Below are 26,511 nucleotides of genomic sequence, written 5' to 3'. Positions count from 1 at the left end.
TTTCTTTTTTTTTTTTTTTTTTTTGAGGCAGAGTCTTGCTCTGTCGCCCAGGCTGGAGTGCAGTGGCACCATCTCTGCTTACTGCAACCTCTGCCTCCCGGGTTCGAGCGATTCTCCTGCCTCAGCCTCCTGAGTAGCTGGGACTACAGGCGCGTGCCACCAGGCCCGGCTAATTTTTTTTTGTATTTTTAGTAGAGATGGGGTTTCACCATATTAGCCAGGATGGTCTCGATCTCCTGGCCTTGTGATCCGCCCACTTCGGCCTCCCAAAGTGCTGGGATTACAGGTGTGAGCCACTGCACCCAGCCCTCTTTTTGTTTTTTCAAGTGCCTTTTTCATCTTTGAAAAGTAACGTTAGTGATCTCCTGTCTATCTTTTAGGAACTGCAGTGTTCAGATGAGACATTTGTCTTGGATTAGTCTGTGGTATGCATATTATGATATAAAACTAGTGAAGAGAATAAAATGCTCCAAACAAGACCCTGATTTTTTTTTTTCCCTTTTTTTTCCTAAATGAAAGTTTGTGACTATGGGAAAATGAGTCTGGATCCTTCTGGGCTTGATTTTGCAGCTGAAATATACCATTTATAGTAGGATCTTAATTGTTCCAGAAAAGTTTTGTAAACATCAAGCTAGTTAGAAGTTTGGATTATGTAACAGATTTGGCTTTTTGCCAACTGTTATTGTGTGTAACTATGGAGACCGCCTTTCTTAAGTTCTTAACAGGCCTGAGTCAGTTGAGGACACGAGTTCACTACTGCATTATGGATGAGCGGCTTCAGGCTTCCTGGAGCCAGAGATTCCCTTAATTGTGTTTAAATGACTCCTGAAGCTGAACAGGGTACATTAATGGGGACCACAAAGAAGATCTAAACTTTACACAATTTCGTGATACACTTAGCATTTGAAAGTCTTGATTATGTGCTATATTATAAAGTATAGGCCACTTCAAGGTATTACTTGAGAGAGGTTTTAGTTCAGAGAGCTCGATCTTTTAAAAGAGCAATACTGCTTGAACCCGGGAGGTGGAGGTTGCAGTGAGCTGAGATCGTGCCATTGTACTCGCCTGGCAACAGAGCGAGACTCCGTCTCAAAAAAAAAAAAAAAAAGGCAATACTCATGGTGGTTCACACCTGTAATCCCAGCACTTTGGGAGGCTGAGGTGGGCGGATCACCTGAAGTCAGGAGTTCAAGACCTGCCTGGCCAACATGGTAAAACTCCATCTCTACTAAAAATACAAAAATTAGCCAGGTATGGTGGTGCACGCCTGTAATCCCAGCTATCCAGGAGGCTGAGGAAGGAGAATTACTTGAGCCTGGGAGGCGGAGGCTGCAGTGAGCCGAGATGCAGCCACTGCACTCGCCTGGCCGACAGAGCAAGACTCCATCTCAAAAAAAAAAAAAAAAAAAATTAGCAGGACGTGGTGGCTGGCGTCTATAATCCCATCTACTCAGGAGGCTGAGGCAGGAGAATTGCTTGAACCCAGGAGGCAGAGGTTATATGGGATCACTTAAAAGGGCCTGGGCTTAACACTTATCAGTAAGGAAAATGATTTGATTAGAAAAAAAAGACTGCTGTCTCTGCATAATATTTTTATGTAATTTAATTATATAAATGGGCCAAGCACAGTGGCTCATGCCTGTAATCTCAACACTTTGGGAGGCCGAGGTGGGTGGATCACTTGAGGTAGGGAGTTTGAGACCAACCTGACCAACATGGAGAAACCCTGTCTCTACTAAAAATACAAAATTAGCTGGGCGTAGTGGCGGGTGCCTGTAATCCCAGCTACTTGGAGACTGAGGCAGGAGAATCACTTGAACCCGGGAGGCAGAGTTTGTGGTGAGCCGAGATCGCGCCATTGCACTCCAGCCTGGGTAACAAGGGCAAAAACTCCGTTTCAAAAAAAAAAAAAAAAATTATATAAATTGGACTAAAGTGTGGCTACTTTTTAAAATAATAGCTTTTTTTTTTTTTTGAGACAGAGTCTCTCTCTGTCACCCAGGCTGGAGTGCAGTGGCTCACTGCAAGCTCCACCTCCTGGGTTCACGCCATTCTCCTGCCTCGGCCTCCCGAGTAGCTGGGGCTACAGGCACCTACTACCACGCCTGGCTAGTTTTTTTTTTTTTTGTATTTTTAGTAGAGACGGGGTTTCACTGTGTTAGCCAGGATGGTCTCGATCTCCTGACCTCGTGATCCGCCCGCCTTGACCTCCCAAAGTGCTGGGATTACAGGCATGAGCCACCGCGCCTGGCCGATTCTTTAGTATTTCAACAAAAGATCATGCCGTCTGTGAATAGACTAGTTTTACTTTTTTCCTTCCACTCTTTTTCATCTAATTGCTAGCCTACTACTAGCTCTTGAAGGTACAGATATTCTTTATTTTAAACATCCAAAAATTAGGAGAAGAGAAGCTAAGATTCAAAATTCTATTTACTTTATACATTCAGAGAATCTAGAGCATGAAAAGTCACATAGTGATCTGAGGAAGGAGAGCTGCTAGATGAAACTTTAACATTATCCAGTATGCTGTGGACCAGAATGTCAGCTGTACCTCTTTTGCACCAAAAACCAGCTAAATTTGGGAAACTTTCCCTGTGGAGAAAGTGGAAAAGGTAGAAATAGAATTGACAGGATTTACTTTACTATTAACTTTATAGGAACATCTTTTCTATAAAGTGAAAGATCTTTTCATCATACCTTCTGTGTGTTGTAATGAAGGTAAAACATTCTATTAACTTTTTTTTTTCCTTTCTGAGACAGAGTCCTGCTCTGTTGCCCAGGCTGGAGTACAGTGGCATGATCTCGGCTCACTGCAGCCTTTGCCTCCCGTGATCAAGCGATTTCTGGCTAGTTTTTGTATTTTTAGTAGAGACGGGTTTCACCATGTTGGCCAGGCTGGTCTCGAACTCCTGACCTCAAGTGATCCACCCGCCTCGGCCTCCCAATGTGCTAGGATTACAGACGTGAGCCACTGCTCCCAGCCATTCTATTAACTTTTGACTAGCATATGATTATTTGTGAGCTACATCAACCTTGAGTGCTATCAAATGGATGGTACTACTAGTAAAGAGAAATCCTCAATAAGAAAAGGAGATTAAATTAGAGAAGACCATAATATAACAATGTAAATTCTACTGGATAACATGGAAATTGAACCATTGAAGAGAGTAAATTTAACCAACTTTAATAACTGTGTTGCTGCGGAAAAATGCCTCTAAAGAATGTTCCATACAATCCTTTTAGGATTTTCTGAGTCACTTTTAATCAGAAACAATATTTAACTTTTTTTTGTGAAAAGCACATTGGCGAGGTTATAGAGAAATCGGAACCCCTTTTACATCGCAAGTGGGAATGTAACCACCATAGAAAACAGCCTAGTGGTTTCTCAAAAAATTAGGCATAGGATTACTGTGTGATCCAGCAATTCCACTTGGATTCCACAAAAGAATCCAAAGCAAGGACTCAAACAAATATTTATACAGCCATGATTATAGCAGTACTATATATAATAGTCAAAACATGGAAACAACCCAAGTGTCCATCGATGGGTGAATGGATAATAAAATATGGTGTATACAGCAGTGGAATAATATTCAGCTTTTAAAGGAAGGAAATTCTGGGTGGGTACAGTGGCTCACACCTGTAATCCCAGCACTTAGTAAGGCCAAGGTGCGTGGATCACTTGAGGCCAGAAGTTCGAGACCAGCCTGGCCAACATGGTGACACCTCGTCTCTATTTAAAAATATATATATACAAAAATTAGCTGGGCGTGGTGGCACTCGCCTGTAATCCCAGCAACTGGGGAGGCTGAAGCACAAGAATTGCTTGAATTTAGGAGGTGGAGGTTGCAGTGAGCCAAGATCGCCCCACTGCACTCCAGCGTGGGTGATGGAGTAAGACCCTGTCTCAAAAAAGTAATAAAATAAAAAGAAGGAAATGGTGACACATGCTACAACATGGATGAAGCTCAAAGACCGGGTGAAATAAGCCAGTCACAAAAAAAGATGTGACACCACTGATAAGAGATACCTAGAGTTGTCAGATTTATAGAGACAGTAGAATGGTGGCTGCCAGGGCCTGACGGGAGGGAGGGCTAGGGAGCTGGTGCTTAATGAGTGCAGAGGTTCAGTTTGAAAAGATGAAAAGGTTCTGGAGGTAGATGGTGGTGATGGTTGCACAACAGTGTGGATGTTCTTAATGCCATTCAACTGTACACTTAAAAATGATTACAATGGGCCGGGCATGGTGGCTCACGCTTGTAATCCCAGCACTTTGGGAGGCCGAGGCAGGCAGATCACGAGGTCAGGAGATCGAAACCATGGTGAAACCCCGTCTCTACTAAAAATACAAAAAATCAGCCGGGCGTGGTGGCGGGCGCCTGTAGTCCCAGCTACTCGGAGAGGTTGAGGCAGGAGAATGGCGTGAACCCGGGAGGCGGAGCTTGCAATGAGCCAAGATCGCAGCACTGCACTCCAGCCTGGGTGACAGAGTAAGACTCCATCTCCAAAAAAAACAAAACAAAACAAACAAAATTATTACAGTGTGGCTCACGCCTGTAATCCCAGCACTTTGGGAGGCCAAGGCAGGTAGATCACAAGGTCAGGAGTTCAAGACCATCCTGGCTGACACAGTGAAACCCTGTCTCTACTAAAAATACAAAAAATTAGCTGGGCATGGTGGCGGGTGCCTGTAGTCCCAGCTACTTGGTAGGCTGAGACTACTTGGTAGGAGAATGGCATGAACCCAGGAGGCGGAGCTTGCAGTGAGCTGAGATTGTGCCACTGCACTCCAGCCTGGGCAACAGAGCGAGACTCCGTCTCAAAAAAAAAAATGGTTACAGTGGCAGATTTTCTATTATGTGTATGTCATCACAAAAAAAAGTTTAAAAGAAAAAGCAGTTGGCCAGGCGCGGTGGTTCACGCCTATAATCCCAGCACTTTGGGAGGCCAAGGCAGGCGGATCACCAGGTCAGGAGATTGAGACCATCCTGGCTAACGCGGTGAAACTCCGTCTTTACCAAAAATACAAAAAATTAGCCCGGCGTGGTGGCAGGCGCCTGTAGTCCCAGCTGCTCGGGAGGCTGAGGCAGGAGAATGGTGTGAACCTGGGAGGCGGAGCTTGCAGTGAGCCAAGATTGCGCCACTGCATTCCAGCCTGGGTGACAGAGCGAGACTCCATCTCAAAAAGAAAAGAAAAACAAATAAAAAAGCAGTCATGGTATAATCTTTGGACTTGAGATACTAGGCTTTGGTTTTAAAAAACCATCATCCTGTCCATGAAGATTATTAGAGTTTTCTATTCCTTAAATTCTGCCCTCCCCCCGCCAACTTTTTTTTTCTTTTTAATTTTTGAGACGAGGGGTCTCTTTCTGTTGCCAAAGCTGGAGTGCAGTGGCGTGATCATGGCTCACTGCAGCCTTGACCTCCCAGGCTAAGTGATCCTCTCACCTCAACCTCCTGAGTAGCTGGGACCACAGACACACACCACCACACCTGGCTAATATTTTTCATTTTTTGTATAGATGGGGTTTATACCGTGTTGCTCAGGCTGGTCTGGAACTCCTGGGTTCAAGTGAACCTTCTGCCTGGACCTCCCAAAGTGCTGGGATTACAGGTATGAGCACTGAGCTGGCTCTATTCTTTATATCCCTGTGTAAGATCCTACTACATTAGGTAAAGATCTAGAGGATAGGATTGTTAGAAGCAGTAAATCCAAAAGAAATCTCTGAACCTGTTTCTCGGTGGATCTTACTATGATGAGGAAATTATTCCCTGTGTGGCACCCTCTGCCAGATATTCATCCTACTTTCACAGGATTTCATTGTATAGTACAGACTGCACAGCTTCCTCCTGTGTTGGGCCGGGCGTGGTGGCTCATGCCTGCAATTCCAGCACTTTGTGAGGCCAAGGTGGGCAGATCACCTGAGGTGAGGAGTTCAAGACCAGCCTGACCAGCATGGAGAAACCCCATCTCTACTAAAAATATAAAGTTAGCTGAGCGTGGTGGTGCATGCCTTTAATCCCAGTTACTCGGGAGGCTGAGGTGGGAGAAACGCTTCAACCTGGGGGGCAGAAGTTGCAATGAGCCGAGATCACATCATTGCACTCCAGCCTGGGCAACAAGAGTGAAACTCTGTCTAAATAATAATAATAATAATAATAAATTAATTAATTAAAATACAAAATTAGCTGGGTGTGTGAGTGCCTGTAATCCCAGCTACTTGGGAGGCTGAGGCAGGAGAATTGCTTGAACCCAGGAGGCAGAGGTTCCATTGAGCCGAGATCATGCTACTGCACTCCAGCCTGGGCAACAAAGCGAGACTCCATCTCAAAAAAAAAAAAAGAAAGAAAAAGAAAATATGTCTGATGCTTTTTGAAGCATGTTTTTTTACTGTGTTAATGATAGCAGTATTCTACAGCCTTCCCATTCTGTATTGTAACCAAATCAGGTAAGAGTCGACCTTGAGCTCTCGAAACATTTTATTCTCTCAAGGAACTAATGAGAAGGGTGACTCTTTATCATTTTAAATAGGCCTTGCCTGAGGGGTTTTAAAGGTTTGTCTTTTCTTATTATTCAGGTCGATCTTGGAGAAAGAGGGACCAAAGTCACTTTTTAGAGGCTTGGGTCCAAATTTGGTTGGAGTTGCACCATCAAGGTAAGCATTAAACTTTCCAGCTAGCTCATGCTAAGCAGTATGGAATTCTGGGTCCTTTCTTACCAAAGGGTGATGCTGCTGAATGACCAGTGTCTTTCTCTGTGTTGGATTTGCCTAAATATAGCGGACATAGCGAATAGTCATTGAGAATTGTAGGTGTGTCTTCAGTGTGTGAAAGAAAGAGATTCTACTTACTGTATTCTTCATATTCTTAAGTGTGAAAATTAATCTGCTGTCATTAATGTACTCTAAGTGTTTGCTACTCCAAGTATGGCATGTGGCCAACAGCATTAGTATTGTCTGAGAGCTTGTTATAAACATACAATCCCAGGGCACATCCCAGACCTACATCAGAATCTGCATTTTAACAGAACCCCCAGGTGACTCCAACGCACTTAGAAACACTGATCCAGAGGAATTGTAAAGGCTTTTAACTTAACTTTCTATAAAATGACATCCTCAAATCTTTGCAGGGCTTCCCCTGAAAGCCTGTTTGAAATATACAGAACTGTACTGTCCCAGTACATAACGGTAGTCACTGGCCACATGGAGCAGTTTAAATGTAAATTAATCAGAATTAAAGGTTCAATTGCTCAGTCTCCCTGGCCATGTTTCAAGCACTCAATCTCCACATGCAGCTAATGGCTACTGTATTGAAGAGCCTATACAGGGCATCCCATCTTGGCAGAAAGTTCTCTTGGATAGATAGGATAGAGAGGATAACAGTGTATGATTGTAAAAGTAACAGAGACAGAGAATAGCATATCTGGAAAGTAGATTAAAAACTGCTTCCCGGCCAGGCATGGTGGCTCACCCATGTAATCCCAGCACTTTGGGAGGCCGGGGCAGGTGGATCACCAGAGGTCAGGAATTGGAGACCAGCCTGGCCAACTTGGCAAAACCCCATCTCTACTAAAAATACAAAAATTAGCCAGGCATGGTGGCGGGCACCTGTAATCCCAGCTACTCTGGAGGCTGAGGCAGGAGAATCGCTTGAACCCGGTGGGAGGCAGAGGTTGCAGTGAGCCAAGATCGTGCCACTTCACTCCAGCCTGGGTGAAAGAGCAAAATTCCATCTCAAAAAGAAAAAACAAAACAAAACAAAAAAACTTCTTCCAGAAAGGACCTCCTGAGAAGGGAACTGAGTGGCAGGGGCAGGACACTTAACTTGTCATACTCCAGGAGACTTGAAAGAAAATGAAGTCTGGCCAGGTGCAGTGGCTCATGCCCGTAATCTCAGCACTTTGGGAGGCCAAGGCGGGCGGATCACGAGATCAGGAGATCGACACCATCCTGGCTAACACAGTGAAACCCGTCTCTACTAAAAATACAAAAAATTAGCCGGGCGTGGTGGCATGCGCCTGTAGTCCCAGCTACTCAGGAGGCTGAGGCAGGAGAATGGTGTGAACCCGGGAGGCGGAGCTTGCAGTGAGCCGAGACAGCGCCACTGCACTCCATCCTGGGGGACAGAGCGAGACTCTGTCTCAAAAAAAAAAAAAAAAAAGGAAGAAAATGAAGTCTTACAACAAAAATGAGAATGTTGTCTTATATAGAGTGAAGACCAAAAGCTTACAGAATTCTTCCAGATCAGTGCTCCAATTTAAACATAAATCAGCTGGGTGTAGTAGCTCACACCTGTAATCCCTGCAATTTGGGAGGCCGAGGCAGGCGGATTACTTGAGGTCAGAAGTTTGAGACCAGCGTGGCCAACATGACGAAACCCCATCTCTACAAAAATACAAAAATTAGCCGGGGGTGGTGGCATGCATCTGTAATCCCAGCTGCTCGGGAGGCTGAGGCAGGAGAATGGCTTGAACCCAGGAGGTGGAGGTTGCAGTGAGCCCAAGTCACGCCACTGCACTCCAGTCTGGGTGACAGAGCGAGAACTCCATCTCAAAAAAAAAAAAAAAAAAAAAAACACACAGATCACCTGGGGGTGTTGTAAAAAGGCAGACTTTTTTTTACTGCTTTTGTTCCTTTAGAATTTTGTAGCAAGTATGTGTTGTGATGTATTTAAAAACAGAAAGTACTAGTCTGTGAGATGATCTGGGGTGTGCATTATTCATAGATGGGAAACATACTGCCCATCTGTAGTAAATAAAGTGAGAAGAGCCCTCGCTGCTCACAGGCAGTGCTCCTACAGTGTAACCCTGGTAACCTGATGCAGATTCCTGGCTGCCTCACCCATTAGGGGAAAAGGAAGACTTTTATAACAGATAATGATAAGCAGTTAAGATCCTAAACTGAAAAATATATTCTATGATTGATTCATTGACCAGCAGAAGAAAGAAACATTTTCCCTGCATTGCTGGTGAAAGAGCAGGAAAAATCCCAAGTAGCTCCTATTTCCCAGCCCCAACAAGAGGGAAGACAGCAGGGGGAAAAGTGAAGAGAAAACAAGGGTGATGGGACCACTCTGCGGTAGTCAAGGCAGGGGGTGGCGGAAGGACCCTTTATGAAAACACAGGTATGATGTGATGGCTGTTCCTGTGTGATCCTGAGTCATCCAAAAACAGTTCAAATGATGTTCGACATTCTCATTTTGGCACAGGGTGAAAAAGTGTGGTCTATTCTAGAAACAAAAAAAAATTTAAAACTTCCAATGTGTTGATGCTTAAAGGATTAGCATTTATCCAGAACGAAGAATGTAAAAGGACTTTGTAGATGTCTTCCCCAAATCTCACTTTCCTCAATTATTTTTGAACACCTCTGTCATCACCAAATCATTTCTGGAGGGACACACAGGAGCTTCCTGAACGTGCCTGTGGCAGGTTTTGGTTTTAGCACAGGCGAGGACAAGCTTTTCAGTACATGGCAGCGTCTTTCCCATTTTATTTTCCAAAAATTTTTCAGGTATTCTGGAGGGACGTATAAAGTTGCACTGTGATGATTTCTTTATAATGTTCTCTTTGTTCTAACAGGGCTGTATACTTTGCATGTTACTCCAAAGCCAAAGAGCAATTTAATGGCATTTTCGTGCCTAACAGCAATATTGTGCATATTTTCTCAGCTGGCTCTGCAGGTATGTTACCCTAGTGAGTGAAGAGAGGGTTTCTCTCTCGCTTTTCTAAAGCATGCATTCTGCCAAACAGTTTTTCCAGGAATTAGAAATTAGCTCCTTGCTTCCTTTGCACCTAAAATTGTTTTTCTAAACCTTTATGTTACAACCGATAGGAGAGTGAGAGCGGTTTGTAACTTGATTTTATTTTCCTTGACCACTAAAGCTCTTTATTTGCCCTCAAAATGTACATGTCCTATGCATGCTACTGGTATTTTGTTCTTCTAAAGGAATATTCATAGGTTTTTCATGTCTTCCTGTTTGCCCATCAAATGATATATATATATATTTTTTTGAGACAGAGTCTCACTCTGTCACCCAGGCTGGACTGGAGTGCAGTGGTGCAATCTCGGCTCACTGCAGCCTCCTCTTCCCAAGTTGAAGTGGTTCTTGTGCCTCAGCCTCCTGAGTAGCTGAAATTACAAGTATTTGCCGCCATGCCTGGCTAATTTTTGCATTTTCAGTAGAGACGGGGTTTCACCACGTTGCCCAGGCTGATCTCAAACTCCTGACCTCAAGTGATCCACCCTCCTCGGCCTCCCAGAGTGCTAGAATTACAGGCATGAGCCACTGCGCCCGCCCCATCAGATGATTTTCTAAAATTAGAGTTTCTTTCTTCAGATTCCCCACAGGGTCCCACACACCCTGTGTACAGTTGGCACTCCTGTCCCCAACTATGGGTTATGCAATGAGGGTGTAGAGTTTGCAGTGGAGTTTTCCAATAGGGTCAGTGACAGCTCATAGGGCATCTGTTCTCTTTTGAGGGAACCATTCCACTTCCTACTGAAAACCATAGCAGGGCTTCTTCCCTGGGATGTACTTGCAAAACATGAACGTATAGATTTCTGAGAGAAAGGAAGGCTTTTTTGTTTGTTTGTTTTTGAGATAGAGTCACTCTGTCGCCCAGGCTGGAGTGCAATGGCGCGATCTCGGCTCACTGCAACCTCCGCCTCCCGGGCTCAAGGGATTCTCCTGTCTCAGCCTCCCGAGTAGCTGGGACTACAGGCACGTGCCACTACACCCAGCTAATTTTTTGTATTTTGAGTAGAGGCAGGGTTTCACCGTGTTAGCCAGGATAGTCTCGATCTGCCTGCCTCGGCCTCCCAAAGTGTTGGGATTACAGGCGTGAGCCACCCCACCCGGCCGAGAAGGCTCTTTTGTATAGAGTTCTATGTTCATTTAAACAGAAGGGTTTTTTTTTTTTTAATTGGTTTTGTTTTGTTTTGATACAGGGTCTGGCTCTGTCACCTAGGCTGGAGTGCAGTGGCATGATCTCAGCTCCCTGCAACCCCCACCTCCTGGGCTTAGGCCATCCTCCTGCCTCAGCCTCCTGAGTAGCTGGAACTATAGCTGCATGCCACCATGCCCAGCTAATTTTTTTGTATTTTTTTTTTTTTAAATGGAGTTTAACCATGTTGCCCAGGCTGGTCTCGAACTCCTGAACTCAAGTGATCCACCTGCTCAGCCTCCTAGAGTGCTGGGATTGCAGGCATAAGCCACCACGCCGAGCCTAGAAAGATATTTTAGAGAACTTAAATTGGCATTTTACGAAAAATTTGCATCTCCTACCAGTCTGTAAGATGTACACACCAGTTTTGTCTGCCGTTGTTACTCCAAATACAAGTATGACCAACCTGTCTGAATATTTATAGCTAATTATTTATCGATCCTGAATAGAAAATATTAAAGTTGCTTTATACAAGGAAGCCATTTCTATGTAGTACAGAGCTCTGAGGAGGAAAGGCAGAGTTCTAAAACAGGATGCTTTTCGCTTAAAGATAGGCCAGTAGTGAGTTAGCATAAGCTAACAACTATTAATCCGTTTTGTAACTTTTGCAAAGTTAACTTAGAACCCTTGATAAATAAAGCAGACCTCAAGGAAGTTCTTAAAACCACTGTCAGCCAGGCACAGTGGCTCACGCCTGTAATCCCAGCACTTTGAGAGGCCGAGGCAAGCGGATCACGAGGTCAGGAGATTGAGACTGTCCTGGCTAACACGGTGAAACCCCATCTCTACTAAAAATACAAAAAAAAAAAAAAATTAGCCAGGCGCAGTGGCGGGCGCCTGTAGTCCCAGCTACTCGGGAGGCTGAGTCAGGTGAATGGCGTGAACCCTAGAGGTGGAGCTTGCAGTGAGCCGAGATTGTGCCACTGCACTCCAGCCTGGGCGACAGAGCAAGACTGTGTCTCAAAAAAAAAAAAACAACCAGTGTCTTCCTAGTATCAAATTAATCTGCTTCCACAGCACTGTAGAGGGTGTGAGGTATTACAGAAGAGATACCGTATGTCAGACTAATACCATGGTGTTGCTTTTTTTGGTTGTCCTAGAATGATTCACAATGTTTAGGTGAGGGAGGTTTGGCTGGGTGTGGTGGCTCATGCTTGTAATCCCAGCACTGTGGGAGGCTGAGGCTGGAGGATCACTTGAGCCCAAGAATTGAGACCAGCCTGAGCAACAAGGGAGACCCCTGTCTCTACAGGAAAAAAAAAAAAAATTTTTTTTTTAAAGAGACGGAGAAGGCTTACTGACCAAATGGTTCCTATAAGCAGATCAGTCTTAAAAGTTAAATTATTTCTGGATCTGAGGCTTATAAATTGAGTTTTAGGACAGTTACAATTTTCAGTAGGAATCACATTAACACAGATATCAACAACACCACCTACAGGTTGAAAAGGCTAGAAGGGGTTCTAGAAAATTTTTTTTTTTTTTTTTTTTTGAGACAGAGTCTCGCTCTGTCGCCCAGGCTAGAGTGCAGTGGCGCAATCTCGGCTCACTGCAAGCTCTGCCTCCCGGGTTCACGCCATTCTCCTGCCTCAGCCTCTCCGAGTAGCTGGGACTACAGGCGCCCGCCACCACGCCCGGCTAATTTTTTGTATTTTTAGTAGAGACAGGGTTTCACCATGGTCTCGATCTCCTGACCTCGTGATCCGCCCGCCTCGGCCTCCCAAAGTGCTGGGATTACAAGCGTGAGCCACCGCGCCCGGCCTGGGGTTCTAGAAAATTAAGAGAAATTTCTTTTAGATCCAGCAATACCAATAGATGTTACACTTAATGGGGAAACTGAAGCTTCTCTCTGCAGGATAGAAATACAACTGCTTCTTACTGTCTTTTTATTAGGCCATTGAAATCCCGATTTCAAAGTTTATTATATGATAATAGACATCTTTAATAAGTATTGACTGTGTACAGTGTTGACCTTTACTGTTTTTTTTTTTTCCAGCTTTTATCACAAATTCCTTAATGAATCCTATATGGATGGTTAAAACCCGAATGCAGCTAGAACAGAAGTAAGTTATTTGTTCCTTCCTTAATGAAAGGATATTTTGGATTTTTTTTTTCTTGCCCCAATTCCTCCACATCTCTAAGGATGAGATGTAGAGTCCTTAGCTACCCTCCTCCTCGTTTTCTTAATCTAAGTGCATGCAGGATTCCTTTTGCGTTGAGGTTTGTGCTGTGAGCATCATGGGCAGATGAGGGCTAGAGATGACAAACGGGGAAGGAGGGGATATCTCTGGTTGTGTCCCCTGATCTGCAGTTCTGCCTGTTGTCTCAGAGAGTCAGTGACTGTCTCTCCTTTGCAGACCCCACCCCAGTTGAAGTGCTGTGGGTTCTCCAGATGGTCTCCCTTTCAAAAGGGAAGACAGTAAAGGCAGAACACTGAGTATCCTCAGACCTCAGAGGGCTAATTTTAGTCTCCAAAGGCCCTCAGCTATAATAGGCTTCTGCCCTCAAGCTCCAGCCAGGGGTTTGTAACATTTTGTGGGACTGTGGATTCCTTTGGTAGTCTGGTGACACCTGCAGGCCCTTTTTAGAATAATGTTGTTTTTTGAATTGTTTTGTTTTGTTTTGTTTTGTTTTGGTTTGGTTTTTGAGATAGGGTCTTGTTGCCCAGGTTAAAGTGCAATGGTCCAATCTTGGCTCACTGCAATCTGTGCCTCCCAGGTAGAATAATGTATTTTTTTTCCTTTTCTCTCTCTTTTTTTTCTCTCTCTCTCTCTCTTATTGAGACGGCCTCATCTATCACCTAGCCTCGACCTCCCAGGCTCAAGCAATCCTCCTGCTTCAGCCTCACCTCCTCAGTAGTTTGAGACCACAGGTGCATGCCACCACACCCAGCTAATTTTGTTTTTCTTGTAGGGATGGATCTTGCCATGTTGCCTAGGCTGGTCTCAACTCCCGGGCTCAAGCAATCCTCCTGCCTTGGCTTCCCAAAGTGCTGGGGTTACAGGCGTGAACCACCACACCAGGCCTTACAATAAGATTTTTAAAAATACACTTACCAGTGATACAGTAGTATGCCTCTTTAACACATTAAATTAACAAGATATAACAGTAGTCCAGTAACTACCATAATTTCTAAGGAATGATAAACAGTGTCCTGTGACGTTTTCAACAAATGTAATGTGACATGAAAATAAGTTCTTCTAGGAACTTACAGCTTCACAGATAAGATAATTAAAGTTTGGTGGGATAAGGGTGCTGAGGGTGCCACTAGACCCTCAAGAGTCACCCAGTACAGGTTGGGTTAAGAGAGAGAAGGTTGGGAGGGCCTTCAGAGGCAGCAGCACCCAACTCCCGTCTTAAGAATAGCCAGGTGGGCTTTGCCATGTCTACTGTGAGAATGAAGGCCATTCTCAGCAATCAGACTGTTGTCATTCCAGAAAATGTCAACATTACTCTGAAGGGACGCACAGTTATTGTGAACGGCCCCAGAGGAACCCTGCAGAGGGACTTCAGTCACATCAATGTAGAACTCAGTCTAAAGAGGCTCTGGGGTGCCACACGGTGGGGTAACAGAAAGGAACTGGCTACCGTTTGAACTGTTTGTAGTTATGTGCAGAACACGATCAAGGGTGTTAACACTGGGCTTCCGTTACAAGATGAGATCTGCGTATGCTCACTTCCCCACCAATATTGTTACCCAGGAGGATGGGTCTCTTGTTGAAATCCGAAATTTCTTGGGTGAAAAATACACCCGCAGGGTTCGGATGAGACCAGGTGTTGCTTGTTCAGTATCTCAAGCCTAGAAAGATGAATTTAATCCTTGAAGGAAATGACATCGAGCTTGTTTCAACTTCAGTTGCCTTGATTCAGCAAGCCATAATGGTTAAGGATATCAGGAAATTTGGAGATGGTATCTATGTCTCTGAAAAAGGAACTGTTCAGCAGGCTGATGAATAAGATCTAAGAGTTGTCCAGCTACAGAAACAAGATGCCAGATGATTCCTAAGACCTATCTGTGATATTTAAATGATGCAATAAAAGACATTGATTTGGGAAAAAAAGAATAGCCAGGTGGGGGTGGCAGAGAAGGGTCCTTTGGGCAGAGAGAAGGTGAGTGTAGAAATCTTGAGGCAAGAAAGCGTGGTTAGGCCGGACTCAGTGCCTCACACCTGTAATCCCAGTACTTTGGGAGGCCGAGGTGTGCGGATCACTTGAGCTCAGGATTTCGAGACCAGCCTGGCCAACATGGTGAAACCCTGTCTCTACAAAAAATACAAAAATTAGCCAGGTGTGGTGTCATGTGCCTGTAGTCCCAGGGAGGCTGAAGCAGGAGAATCACTTGAACCCAGAAGTTGGAGGTTGCAGCTGAGATTGCACCATTGCACTCCAGCCTGGGGGACAGAGTAAGACTCCGTCTCAAAAAAAAAAGAAAAGAAAAGAAAGCGTGGTTAGTTCTGGGGAGCTGTAAGACAGGAAGTGTAGTTGGCGTGTAGTATGTGCATCTGTGCTGGAGAAGGGAGTTATGGAAGAATAGAGCTGGAGGAGCAGGGGGGCCCGATCCTTCCCAGGCCTGAAAGGGAGTTTGGAGTTGGGCTTTGAGGGCAGTGGAAAGTCATCAGAGCAGTGGTCCTCAGGGGAAATGGAGGATGGAGGTAGGGGGTGCCCTCCAGGGGACATTGAGCAGCTAAGTTTGGAGACATTTGAAGTTGCCACAACTTAGGTGAGTGTTTTTGGTGTCTAGTGTGAATAGAGGCTGGGATGCTGCTAAACCCTACAAGGCAGCCTGCTTCTCCCCATACTGAATGGTCTAGCCCCAAATGTGAATAGTGCCAAGGGTGAGAAACTCTGGATGTTTTGTTTTGTTTTGAGACGGAGTCTCGCTATGCAGCTCAGGCTTGAGTGCAGTGGTGCATCTCAGCTCACTGCAAGCTCCGCCTCCCGGGTTCACGCCATTCTCCTGCCTCAGCCTCCTGAGGAGCTGGGAGGTGCCCACCACCATGCCCGGCTAATTTTTTGTATTTTTAGTAGAGACGGGGTTTCACCGTGTTAGCCAGGATGGTTTCGATCTCCTGACCTCATGATCTGCCCACCTCAGCTCCCAAAGTGCTGGGAGTACAGGTGTGAGCCACCACACCCGGCCTCTGGATGGTTTTAAGCACGGGAGTTGCATGGTTGGATTTGTGTTAGGTCACTGCGGCTAAGGAGTGAGAACAGTCTATGCGGAGATAATAAAGAAGGGAGAGAGGCCAGCTGAGACTGAAGCCCAAGAGGCCCCAGGTCTGCGCCCGCGCGGAGGGGTCTGTGACGTGTGACTGGTGCACACCTGACTACGCTCATCCGGTGGCTCACTCCTGCCTTGCAGCCAGACAGTTCATAAATGCTTTATGTCCTGGGGTAGGAGCCTCTAAACCTCAAGGTTTTCATTTGCTGTTTTATTTTGATGTTTTATGATTTTATAAATTTAGCAATAATAGAATCTATTTGGAGACGAGCGTGATCAGAAATCTAATAAGTAGCCTCACCAACAGGTTGGAATGTTCCTATTTTTCTTTCTTATTTTTTTTTTTTTTTGTAGAGATAGGGCCTCACTACATTGGCCAGGCTGGTCTTGAACTCCTGGCCTCAAGCAGTCCTCCCGCCTCGGCCTCCCGAAGTGCTGGAATTACAGGTGTGAGCCACTGCGCCAAGCCCTTGTGATCATCCTTTACCTTTAACTTAGTCCTGTTTTCCACTGAAAGCATTCCCTGTGTCTCATGGCCTTGTGACTTAATCTAGCAGACATACCATGGTCAGCTATCTGGATTGTTGACCTGATTGTTTTGCAGTTGTAGTTCCTCTGTGATGAGCCTTGCTGCTCCCTGCAGCTCTTTCTAAAATTAGGTCAAATGCTAATGTTTTTATGAACATGTTTCTATGACTCTTGATACAGATGTAGCTAGTATTCTGTGGGCCTGTCAGGTGTGCCAGCTACTTGGTCTGGCCTCACAGTGGGCTGGAGGTCAGCTGACAACAGTACAAAGATATGTGGGAAAAACTCTCCTCAAACCATGTTTTTCCTCCACTGTCACACCACAACAGTCATGGACACAGAAGATGACTTCTGTGACCAAATGTGTAGGGGGTTTTTCCGACACACACCAAACAGTGGACACCAGCTGGGTGTCCTCTCGTTCACTTCTGACACTGTCTACCAGGAGATAGCCCCACAGATTGGGGGCTCAGTCCCCAGGACTGCCCACCCCCCGCTCACCCACTTACCCACACACCAGTTGCATGTCTGGGCCTCCAGAGCTTCTGAACGACCAGCTTCAAGTTGGGGTTCCCATGACCCTCTCTTTGAATTCTATTAATTTGCTGGAGTGGCTCACAGAACTCAGGGAAATACTTAATATTTACTGGTTTGTTATAAAGGACATCGCAAGGATACAGAAGAAGAGACAGGTAGGGCCAGGTACAGAGTAAGGGGCGTGGAGCTTTCATACCCTCCCCGGGGGCCACCCTCCAGGAGCCTCCATGCGATCAGCTCTGGAAGCTCCCTGAACGCTGTCCTCTTGGGTTTTTCTGGAAGCTTCATGACAGCAGCATTCCTTCCCCCAGGGGATAGGAGGGGACTCTCATGGAGTAAGACCAACAAGGTAAGGATATTAGAGGATGGCCTTGGGGCAGGTGAAAGGAGATCAAGGGACTGTCAGAGGCTGCCCCTGTGGCCTCACACACCCCACATTATAACAAAAGACAAGGGCTATGAGAGTTAGGAGCCAGGAATGAGAACAAAAACAAGTATCCTAACACCACAAGGAAGACCAGTACGCGTTCTCCTACTGTGTGATGTCTCTGTGTTCCGCGATGATATGTCTGCTTAACAGCCTGTGTTGGTCTCTTTTACGCAGAGTGAGGGGCTCTAAGCAGATGAATACACTCCAGTGTGCTCGTTACGTTTACCAGACCGAAGGCATTCGTGGCTTCTATAGAGGATTAACTGCCTCGTATGCTGGAATTTCCGAAACTATAATCTGCTTTGCTATTTATGAAAGTTTAAAGAAGTATCTGAAAGAAGCTCCATTAGCCTCTTCTGCAAATGGGACTGAGAAAAATTCCACAAGTTTTTTTGGACTTATGGCAGCTGCTGCTCTTTCTAAGGGCTGTGCCTCCTGCATTGCTTATCCACACGGTATGTTTTGCTTTTGTTCTTCCAGAGCAGTAAAACAGCTGTCAGGTTTGTTGTTTGTGGGTATATCTAGACTTCTGTGGCGCACATTGAGGCGCAAGATCCCTGCAGGTAACGTCAGTGAGCATGAGGAAAACGTCTCTAACCGCATGGACGGAGGTCACGTGAGTGGTGAGAACTCGACCTTACTCAAATCCAGCTGATTATAGCCAAAACTTGTTGTGCAGAAACACAGGCCCTGGGTTGCTGAACTTCTGCTGTTTTCAAGGAAGCTAAAAATCTGGATTGTATTTAATAGTCCTTGAATCAAAATAATAATATGGGAGCCAAACTTAATTACTCAGCCTCAGCCAGGCATGGTGGCTCACGCCTGTAATCCCAGCACTTTGGGAGGCTGAGGCGGGCAGATCATGAAGTCAAGAGATTGAGACCAGCCTGGCCAACACGGTGAAACCCCGTCTCTACTAAAAATTCAAAAATTAGCTGGACGTGGTGACGCACGCCCGTAGTCCCAGCTAGTTGGGAGGCTGAGGCAGGAGAATTGCTTGAACCCAGGAGGTGGAGGTTGCAGTAAGCCGAGATCAAGCCACTGCACTCCACCCTGGCGACAGAGACTCTGTCTCAAAAAAAAAATCACTCAGCCTCCATTCCTAATGGAGCCTTAAGTAAGGCTACTTTGGGTAAGTTTATTTTTTTAAGTTACAGAATTGTTGACCTACTGGCCTACTTATTTTAAAAAATGCTTAGTTTATTGTGCCATGAAAAACAGGTTTCATTTTCATAAGCCTACTGTACTGTCAGCTATGACAAATGCATACGGTCAACTCAGTAACAGGCGCTGAGTTCCCCTTGTGTCCTGGAGCACTAAGCTGACCCCAAAGGACATCTGAAGAAAGAGGTCAGTGATGCCTCCCAGGGTCTGAGGTCTGTGTGAGGGCAGGAGTGACAAATGTCCAACTCTAGGTGTCTGGGAAGGAGGCCCAGGTGGGCAAAGGCTGGCAAAAGAAGAGGGTGGCTTTTGAGCTGGGCAGAGTAGAAAACGTTTCCAGGAGGAGGAGAAAACTGAAAAGTATAAGAAAAGAATTCGTTGAAGATAATGCCATACTTCATACAAATTAGTATTTGCTTAATTGGGAGTAGAAAACCATGAATTATTTTAACATTAAGTCCCATTCAAACTAAGCTTTTTTTAACCCCTTAAAAGTTATTTTGCTGTAATCCCAGCACTTTGGGAGGCCAAGATGGGCACATCACCTGAGATCAGGAGTTCGAAACCAGGCTGGCCAACATGGCAAAACCCCGTCTCTACTAAAAATACAAAAATTAGCCGGGCGTGGTGGCGGGTGCCTGTAATCCCAGCTACTAAGGAGGCTGAGGCAGGAGAATCACTTGAACCCGGAAGGCAGAGGTTGCAGTGAGCCAAGATCGTACCCACTGCACTCCAGCCTGAGTGACAGAGTGAGACTCTGCCTCAAAAAAAAAAGTTATTTTGTACTTTTGTGTATGTGTAAGCATCCATAGTTGACCAAATCCTAGAGTTGGAAAAGGTTCTAAAAAGAACTTAATTTTTCATTGTCTCTCTAGGTTATGTGAATTTCCTGTCCAAATACAGCTGAGGTGGGAAATAGACACAGTTGTAACCTTGACAATTTTATTTTATTTATTTATTTTTTGAGACAGAGTCTTGTTTGCTCTGTGGCCCAGGCTGGAGTGCAGTGGCACAATCCCGACTCACTGCAACCTTCAACCCCCAGGTTCAAGCGATCCTCATTCCTCAGCCACTCTAGTAGTAGGTGTGTACCACCATGCCTGGCTAATTTTTGTTTTTCAGTAGAGATGGAGTTTCACTGTGTTGGCCAGGCTGGTCTCCAACTTCTGGCCTCAAGTGATCAGCCTGCCTCTGCCTCCCAAAGTTCTGGGATTACAGGCATGAGCCACCGTGCCCAGCCTAACCTTGACAGTTTTAAAGTTGTGTGCTGTGGATTCTTTCCCCATTTAATATGTGGCATAAAGTAGGCCTTTCTCTCTCTGCAGAAGTCATAAGGACAAGGCTCCGGGAAGAGGGCACCAAGTACAAGTCTTTTGTCCAGACGGCGCGCCTGGTGTTCCGGGAAGAAGGCTACCTCGCCTTTTATAGAGGACTCTTTGCCCAGCTTATCCGGCAGATCCCAAATACTGCCATTGTGTTGTCTACTTATGAGTTAATTGTATACCTGTTAGAAGACCGTACTCAGTAACAGGCCAGAAAATTGTGCTCTAGAAGAATAAAACTGAAAAACTCTAGAGAATTTTTTTTCCCCATTGATGTTTAGAATGTTTGAGACTGAAACAGGAAAGGCCATAAAATATCTGGTTCATATCACCTGTTGGACATTTCCTTTTGGATTCATGCTTTCTGGAAGGTTTAAATTCATTAACGTTAATAGTTAATTATAACTTTTTTTTAACTTAAGAGGATTCAGGGTTAAGCACCAACTAAATTAAATCATGCTATTTAATTTAAGTATACATTTGGCTTGTGTCCTCTTTTATGCTCACTATACTATAAAGGACTTAAGTAATTCAGATAAACCTGCCCTAGAAATACAGAGAAAAATGATAAAGTCAGAATACAATTTGTTTTGTAATCTGACTTTAAGATCTTGCACTGCTAGACAGGGAAGAAATGTCACATTTTGGCTGGGCACGGTGGCTCACGCCTGTAATCCCAGCACTTTGGGAGGCCAAGGCAGATGGATCACCTGAAGTCAGGAGTTCCACACCAGCCTGGCCAACATGGCAAAAACCCTGTCTCTACTAAAAGTACAAAAATTAGCCGGACATGTGCCTGTAATCCCAGCTACCTGGGAGGCTGAGGCAGGAGAATCACTTGAAACCCAGGGGGCGGAGGTTGCAGCGAGCCGATATCGCGTCACTTCACTCCAGCCTGGTCGACAGAGTGAGACTCCATCTCAAAAAAAAAAGTGGCACATTTTGATGGTGATGTGTGGACCAGGACAAACTTCTCAGCAATTTTTCTCCTTTGTACACTTCCAATTACTTGCAGATTGATCATTTAAGCTTTCAGACTACTGAGATGCATATATATAACTTTCTGACACCAAATATTTTAAGCTATATTTCCTGAAGTTACCCCTTTCTCCCTACTTTGAACCAAAGGCAAGAATTTTTAAAGAACTGTTTATCAGTGGCCTGGCTCCTGGATATAGTTCCGGAAGTTAAGACCAGTTGCCTTGTCAAGTGTGTTGACAGCACAGCTGCTCTGTTTGGCTGTGAATCCAGAATGTGATGAACAGTCATTCCCACTGAGGTCTTTAGCCCTGTTCTTGGACCTCTGCTCTTGCAGAAAAGGAGCACAACATAGGACTATAGCTCACCCGTCAGAGAGCTCATCTTTATTCTAATAGGAAGCGCTGGGATTGTTTAAATATCCTAGTTCAACGTTAAGAAAAAAAAAATTTAATCCCAGCACTTTGGGAGGCCAAGGCGGGCAGATCACGAAGTCAGGAGATCGAGACCATCCTGGCTAACATGGTGAAACCCCGTCTCTACTAAAAAAATTAGCCATGTGTGGTGGCGGGTGCCTATAGTCCCAGCTACTCGGGAGGCTGAGGCAGGAGAATGCGTGAACCCGGGAGGCGGAGCTTGCAGTGAGCTGAGATGGCGCCACTGCACTCCAGCCTGGGCAATAGAGTGAGACTCCATCTCAAAAAAAAAAAAAAAAAAAAAACCACCACCAAAAAACGGGATGTTACCCCCTTGGTTTTAAAGCAAATTTAATAAGGGAACAAAAAGATGATACCAAGAAGAAGGCAAGTAAAACCCCTAGTCTTCCATTAGCTCTTTCACTGGAATTTGAGTATATTGTACATGAAGGTTGGTTTTCAATTCAAACATCTAGAAAGATACTCATTTCTAATACCTATGCACTGTAGTTTCAGGTTTACTTGCAGACACTCTGGTAGGGTTAAAAGGAGGATATTTCCACGTTATATTTAAATTGAGTTTTCTTTTATTCACCTTTATATGGTCATAAGGGAAGTTAACTGGGATTCTTGACTCTAGTATAATTGCTCTGACAACTATGTAGAAGTCAAAATGAGTGACTTCAGTGAAGCTTCTGTACTTTACAATACGTGACAGGAATGCTATTCCAGAAGTTTTGTTTTTTGTTTTTGAGATGGAGTCTTGCTCTGTCTCTCCCACGCTGGAGTGCAGTGGCACGATCTCAGCTCACTGCAGCCTCCACCTCCCGGTTTCAAGCAATTCTCCTGTCTTAGCCTCCTGAGTAGCTCGGACTACAGGCATGCGCCACCATACCTGGCTAATTTTGTATTTTTAGTAGAGATGGGGTTTCACCATGTTGGCCAGGCTGGTCTCAAACTCCTGACCTCAGGTGATCTACCTGCCTCGGCCTCCCAAAATACTGGGATTACAGGAGGGAGCCACCATACCTGACCCGCGGCACCACCACCCCCCACCCCCCCGCCGCTTTTTGCTGTTGTTTTGAAACAAGGTATCACTCGATCACTGAAGCTGGATACAGTGGCAAGATCATGGGCACAAGGGATCCTCCCACCTCAGCCTCCCAAGTAGCTTGGACCACAGGAAAGTACCACCATGCCCAGCTAATGTTTTTTCACTTGTGCAGACGAGGTTTTGCTCTGTTGCCCAGGCTGGTCTCAGACCAGTGGCCAGAAGCGATCTTACCTCCTCAGCCTCTCAAAGCACTGGGATTACAGAGTAACATCTTATTTTAATATTCACATTCCTATTTTAATATTCATATTCGATGATGGCACTTAGCAACATCCTCCTATATCCATATTAAAACCTGTTTTCCAAGATTGTATCTAATATGAAGGTGTGAAATTGCTTTGTTTTCACTCATTCTTGAATGAATAAATTTGATAGTAACCAATTATAATTTTAGTTTTCTGCTTCTCCTGCCCCAGGGCATGGAAATGCAAGCTGCTTAGGCACCCAAAGTAGGAAAGAAGTGATGCTTCCTCTATAAAGGGGCTCATTAGCTTTAAAAATGGGAAATACCTGTGGTTTTTCTCTTAATTTTTGTGGGTATATAGGAGTTATATATATTTATGGAGTACATGAGATGTTTTGATACAGGCGTGCAATGTGAAATAAGCACATCATGAAGAATGGGGTATCCATCCCTTCAAGCATTTATCCATTGAGTTGCAAACAATCCAGTTACACTCTTGTTATTTTGAAATGTACAATTAATGTCAGGGCTGGGTGGTTCACGCTTGTAATCCCAGCACTTTGGGAGGGTGAGGCAGGCAGAGGATCACTTGCGCTCAGGAGTTCGAGACCAGCCTGGCAACATAGTGAAACCCTGTCTTTATTTAAAAAAAAAAACAACAACAAAAAAAAACTGGGTGCGGTGTTGTGGTCTCAGCTACTCCAGAGGCTGAGGCTGAGGCAGGAGAATGAAGGACTTGAGCCCAGGTGGCGGAGGTTGCAGTGAGCTGAGATGGCACCATTGCAGTCCAGCTTGGGTGACAGGAGTGACCCTGTCTCAAAAGTACGATTAAATTATTATTGACTGTAGTCATCCTGTTGTGCTTTTTTCTTTCTTTTTTTTTTTTAATATAAAGATTTTTTAAATTAAAACAATTTTTTTTTTTGAGACAGAGTCTCTGTGGCCCAGGCTGGAGTGCAATGGCATGATCTCGGCTCACTGCAACCTCCACCTCCCGGGTTCAAGCGATTCTCTTGCCTCAGCCTCCCAGGTATCTGGAATTACAGGCGCCCGTCACCACACCCAGCTAATTTTTGTATTTTTAGTAGAGACAGGAGTTCACCATGTTGCCCAGGCTGGTCTAGAACTCCTGATCTCAAGTGATGTGCCTGCCTTGGCCTCCCAAAGTGCTGGGATGACAGGTGTGAGCCACCACGAGGTGGCTAATGCCTGTAATCCCAGCACTTTGGGAGGCTGAGGAAGGAGAATTATTTGAGGCCAGGAGTTCAAGACCAGCCTGGGCAACATAGGGAGACCCTCTCTTTACAAAAAAATTAGCTGAGCATGCACCTGTAGTCCCAGCTACTTGGGAAGCTGAGGTGGGAGGATCCCTTGAGCCCAGGAGGTTGAGGCTGCAGTGAGCCATGGGATCGTGCCACTGCACTCCAATCTGGACGACAGAGCAAGAGGGACATCTGAGCCTGTAAAATGGTCTGACTCCAAAGTCAAGATCTGACAAACTATTTCATTCCATTTACTTAAGAATTACAGATCCATGGATGATACTGCTGATAAAAGTGTGCTTAAACTAATGCACGTAACAGAATTGGCCACATAAAGAGTCCTTTGGGTGGGACATGCAAACTGAATCTTCCTTGGGAAGCAAATGTTACTTAAACACAATGCCTGCTGTTTTGAGGGAAGATACACCTTAGATGATTATTTTGTTTGCTGGTAGCTGGCGAAAGTATCAAGACCTCATGGAAAGGCTTTTGCTGGGATATTCACAAGAAAGAGGAGGTCCAGACCCAAGTGAACCTCCAGGTTTCCTGTCTGCTTCACTCTCCAGTCCCCCTTCCCACCTAGTGAATGTGCATGATTCAGGTGTGGACAGAGGAACTGGCTGCAGGAGCAAAAAAACATTTGCCCTCAATCCATCACTACCCACAAAGAGTTTACAATGTTAACCTCAAAAAAATAAAAAAGTTACCAGAACACTGGAACACAGTGTGTAATTAGATACAAATATTTTCTGTTTACTTTTTATTTTTTTATTTATTTATTTTTTTTGAGACGAAGTCTCGCTCTGTCGCCCAGGCTGGAGTGGAGTGCAGTGGCGCCATCTCGGCTCACTGCAATCTCTGCCTCCCGGGTTCACGCCATTCTCCTGCCTCAGCCTCTCCGAGTAGCTGGGACTACAGGCGCCCCCCACCATGCCCGGCTAGTTTTTTTTTTGTATTTTTAGTAGAGACAGGGTTTCACCGTGGTCTCGAACTCCTGACCTCGTGATCCGCCCGCCTCGGCATCCCAAAGTGCTGGGATTACAAGCGTGAGCCACCGCGCCCGGCCTGTTTACTTTTTAAAAACTAATAATTTAGCTGAAATCAATAATGAAACAGTGACTCTTCTCAAATCTCCTCCCACCATCAGGTAATCAGTTTGCAGTTCAGTGTTAACTATTCTCCACTTCCCACAAGCACATAAGGCTTTATTTAAGCTTTGGATATTATTTAAAAATCAATCTGCATGTTGCTATTTTATTTTATTTTATTTTATTTTATTTTATTTTATTTTATTTTATTTTTTTGAGATGGAGTCTCGCTCTGTTGCCAGGCCGGAGTGCAGTGGCACAACCTCAGCTTGCTGCAACCTCCACCTCCTGGGTTCAAGCGATTCTCCTGCCTTAGCCTCCAGTGTAGCTGGGACTGCAGGCGCGCACCACCACACCCAGCTAATTTTTGTATTTTTAGTGGAGACCAGGTTTCACCATGTTCATCAGGATGGTCTCGAATTCCTGACCTTGTGATCCGCCCGCCTCGGCCTCCCAAAATGCTGGGATTACAGGCGTGAGCCACCATGTGCCCGGCCTGCATGTTGCTTTTTTGTTGTCGTTTTTGTTTTTTCGAGAAGGAGTCTCCTTCTGTCACCAGGCTGGAGTGCAGTGGCACAATCTTGACTCATTGCAACCTCCGCCTCCCAGGTTCAAGCAATTCTTGTGCCTCAGCTTCCGGAGTAGCTGGGATTACAGGCGTGCACCACCACGCCCCGCTAATTTTTGTATTTTCAGTAGAGACGGGGTTTCACCATGTTGCCCAGGCTGGTCTTGAACTTCTGACCTCAGGTGATCCGCTCCCCCTCGGCCTCCCAGAGTGCTGGAGTTACAGGTGTGAGCCACCGCGCCCTGCCTGCATGTTGCTTTTTAAAAACAGTGTATCATCCATCTATGCCAATAACTCCAGATCTGGCTGGCTTCCTTCCTTTCTTTTTCTATCTTTTTTTTTTTTTTTTTTTTTTTGGAGGAGTCTCGCTCTGTCGCCCAGGCTGGAGTGCAGTGGCGCGATCTCGGCTCACTGCAAGCTTCGCCTCCCGGGTTCACGCCATTCTCCTGCCTCAGCCTCCCGAGTAACTGGGACTACAGGCGCCCGCCACCACGCCCGGCTAATTTTTTGTATTTTTAGTAGAGAGGGGGTTTCACCGTGTTAGCCAGGATGGTCTCGATTTCCTGACCTCGTGATCCGCCCGCCTCGGCCTCTCAAAGTGCTGGGATTACAGGCGTGAGCCACCGCGCCCTGCCTGGATCTGGCATTCTTTCTAATGGTTGCATTATGTTCCGAACTATGGCTGTCCTATGATTTATTCAACCATGTCCCTATCCGTGGATGATCGTGTTTCTAAAAAGCTAGTTTTTCAACCATTAGAGCG

At 45.3% G+C, this 26,511-nt stretch overlaps 1 protein-coding gene and 1 pseudogene across 1 annotated transcript in view; both read left to right on the top strand.

Annotated features, from left to right (window-relative positions):
* The window catches only part of SLC25A33 (solute carrier family 25 member 33), a 42,087-nt gene extending 21,472 nt beyond the window's left edge, over positions 1–20,615 (top strand). Inside the window, exons 3-7 of the mRNA XM_055261884.2 lie at positions 6,579–6,656; positions 9,578–9,678; positions 12,936–13,002; positions 17,830–18,110; positions 20,142–20,615. Coding sequence (XP_055117859.1) covers positions 6,579–6,656; positions 9,578–9,678; positions 12,936–13,002; positions 17,830–18,110; positions 20,142–20,344 — 730 coding nt within the window. The 3' untranslated portion in view covers positions 20,345–20,615. The remainder of the gene's footprint in view (positions 1–6,578; positions 6,657–9,577; positions 9,679–12,935; positions 13,003–17,829; positions 18,111–20,141) is intronic.
* LOC129472345 (large ribosomal subunit protein uL6-like) lies at positions 13,014–16,508 on the top strand (annotated as a pseudogene).
* Positions 20,616–26,511: the final 5,896 nt, after the last annotated feature.

Source organism: Symphalangus syndactylus, chromosome 22, assembly GCF_028878055.3.
Source record: "Symphalangus syndactylus isolate Jambi chromosome 22, NHGRI_mSymSyn1-v2.1_pri, whole genome shotgun sequence".
Lineage (NCBI taxonomy): Eukaryota > Metazoa > Chordata > Mammalia > Primates > Hylobatidae > Symphalangus > Symphalangus syndactylus.
Note: the sequence above shows the minus strand (reverse complement) of the source record. Positions and strands in the feature narration are given on the sequence as shown.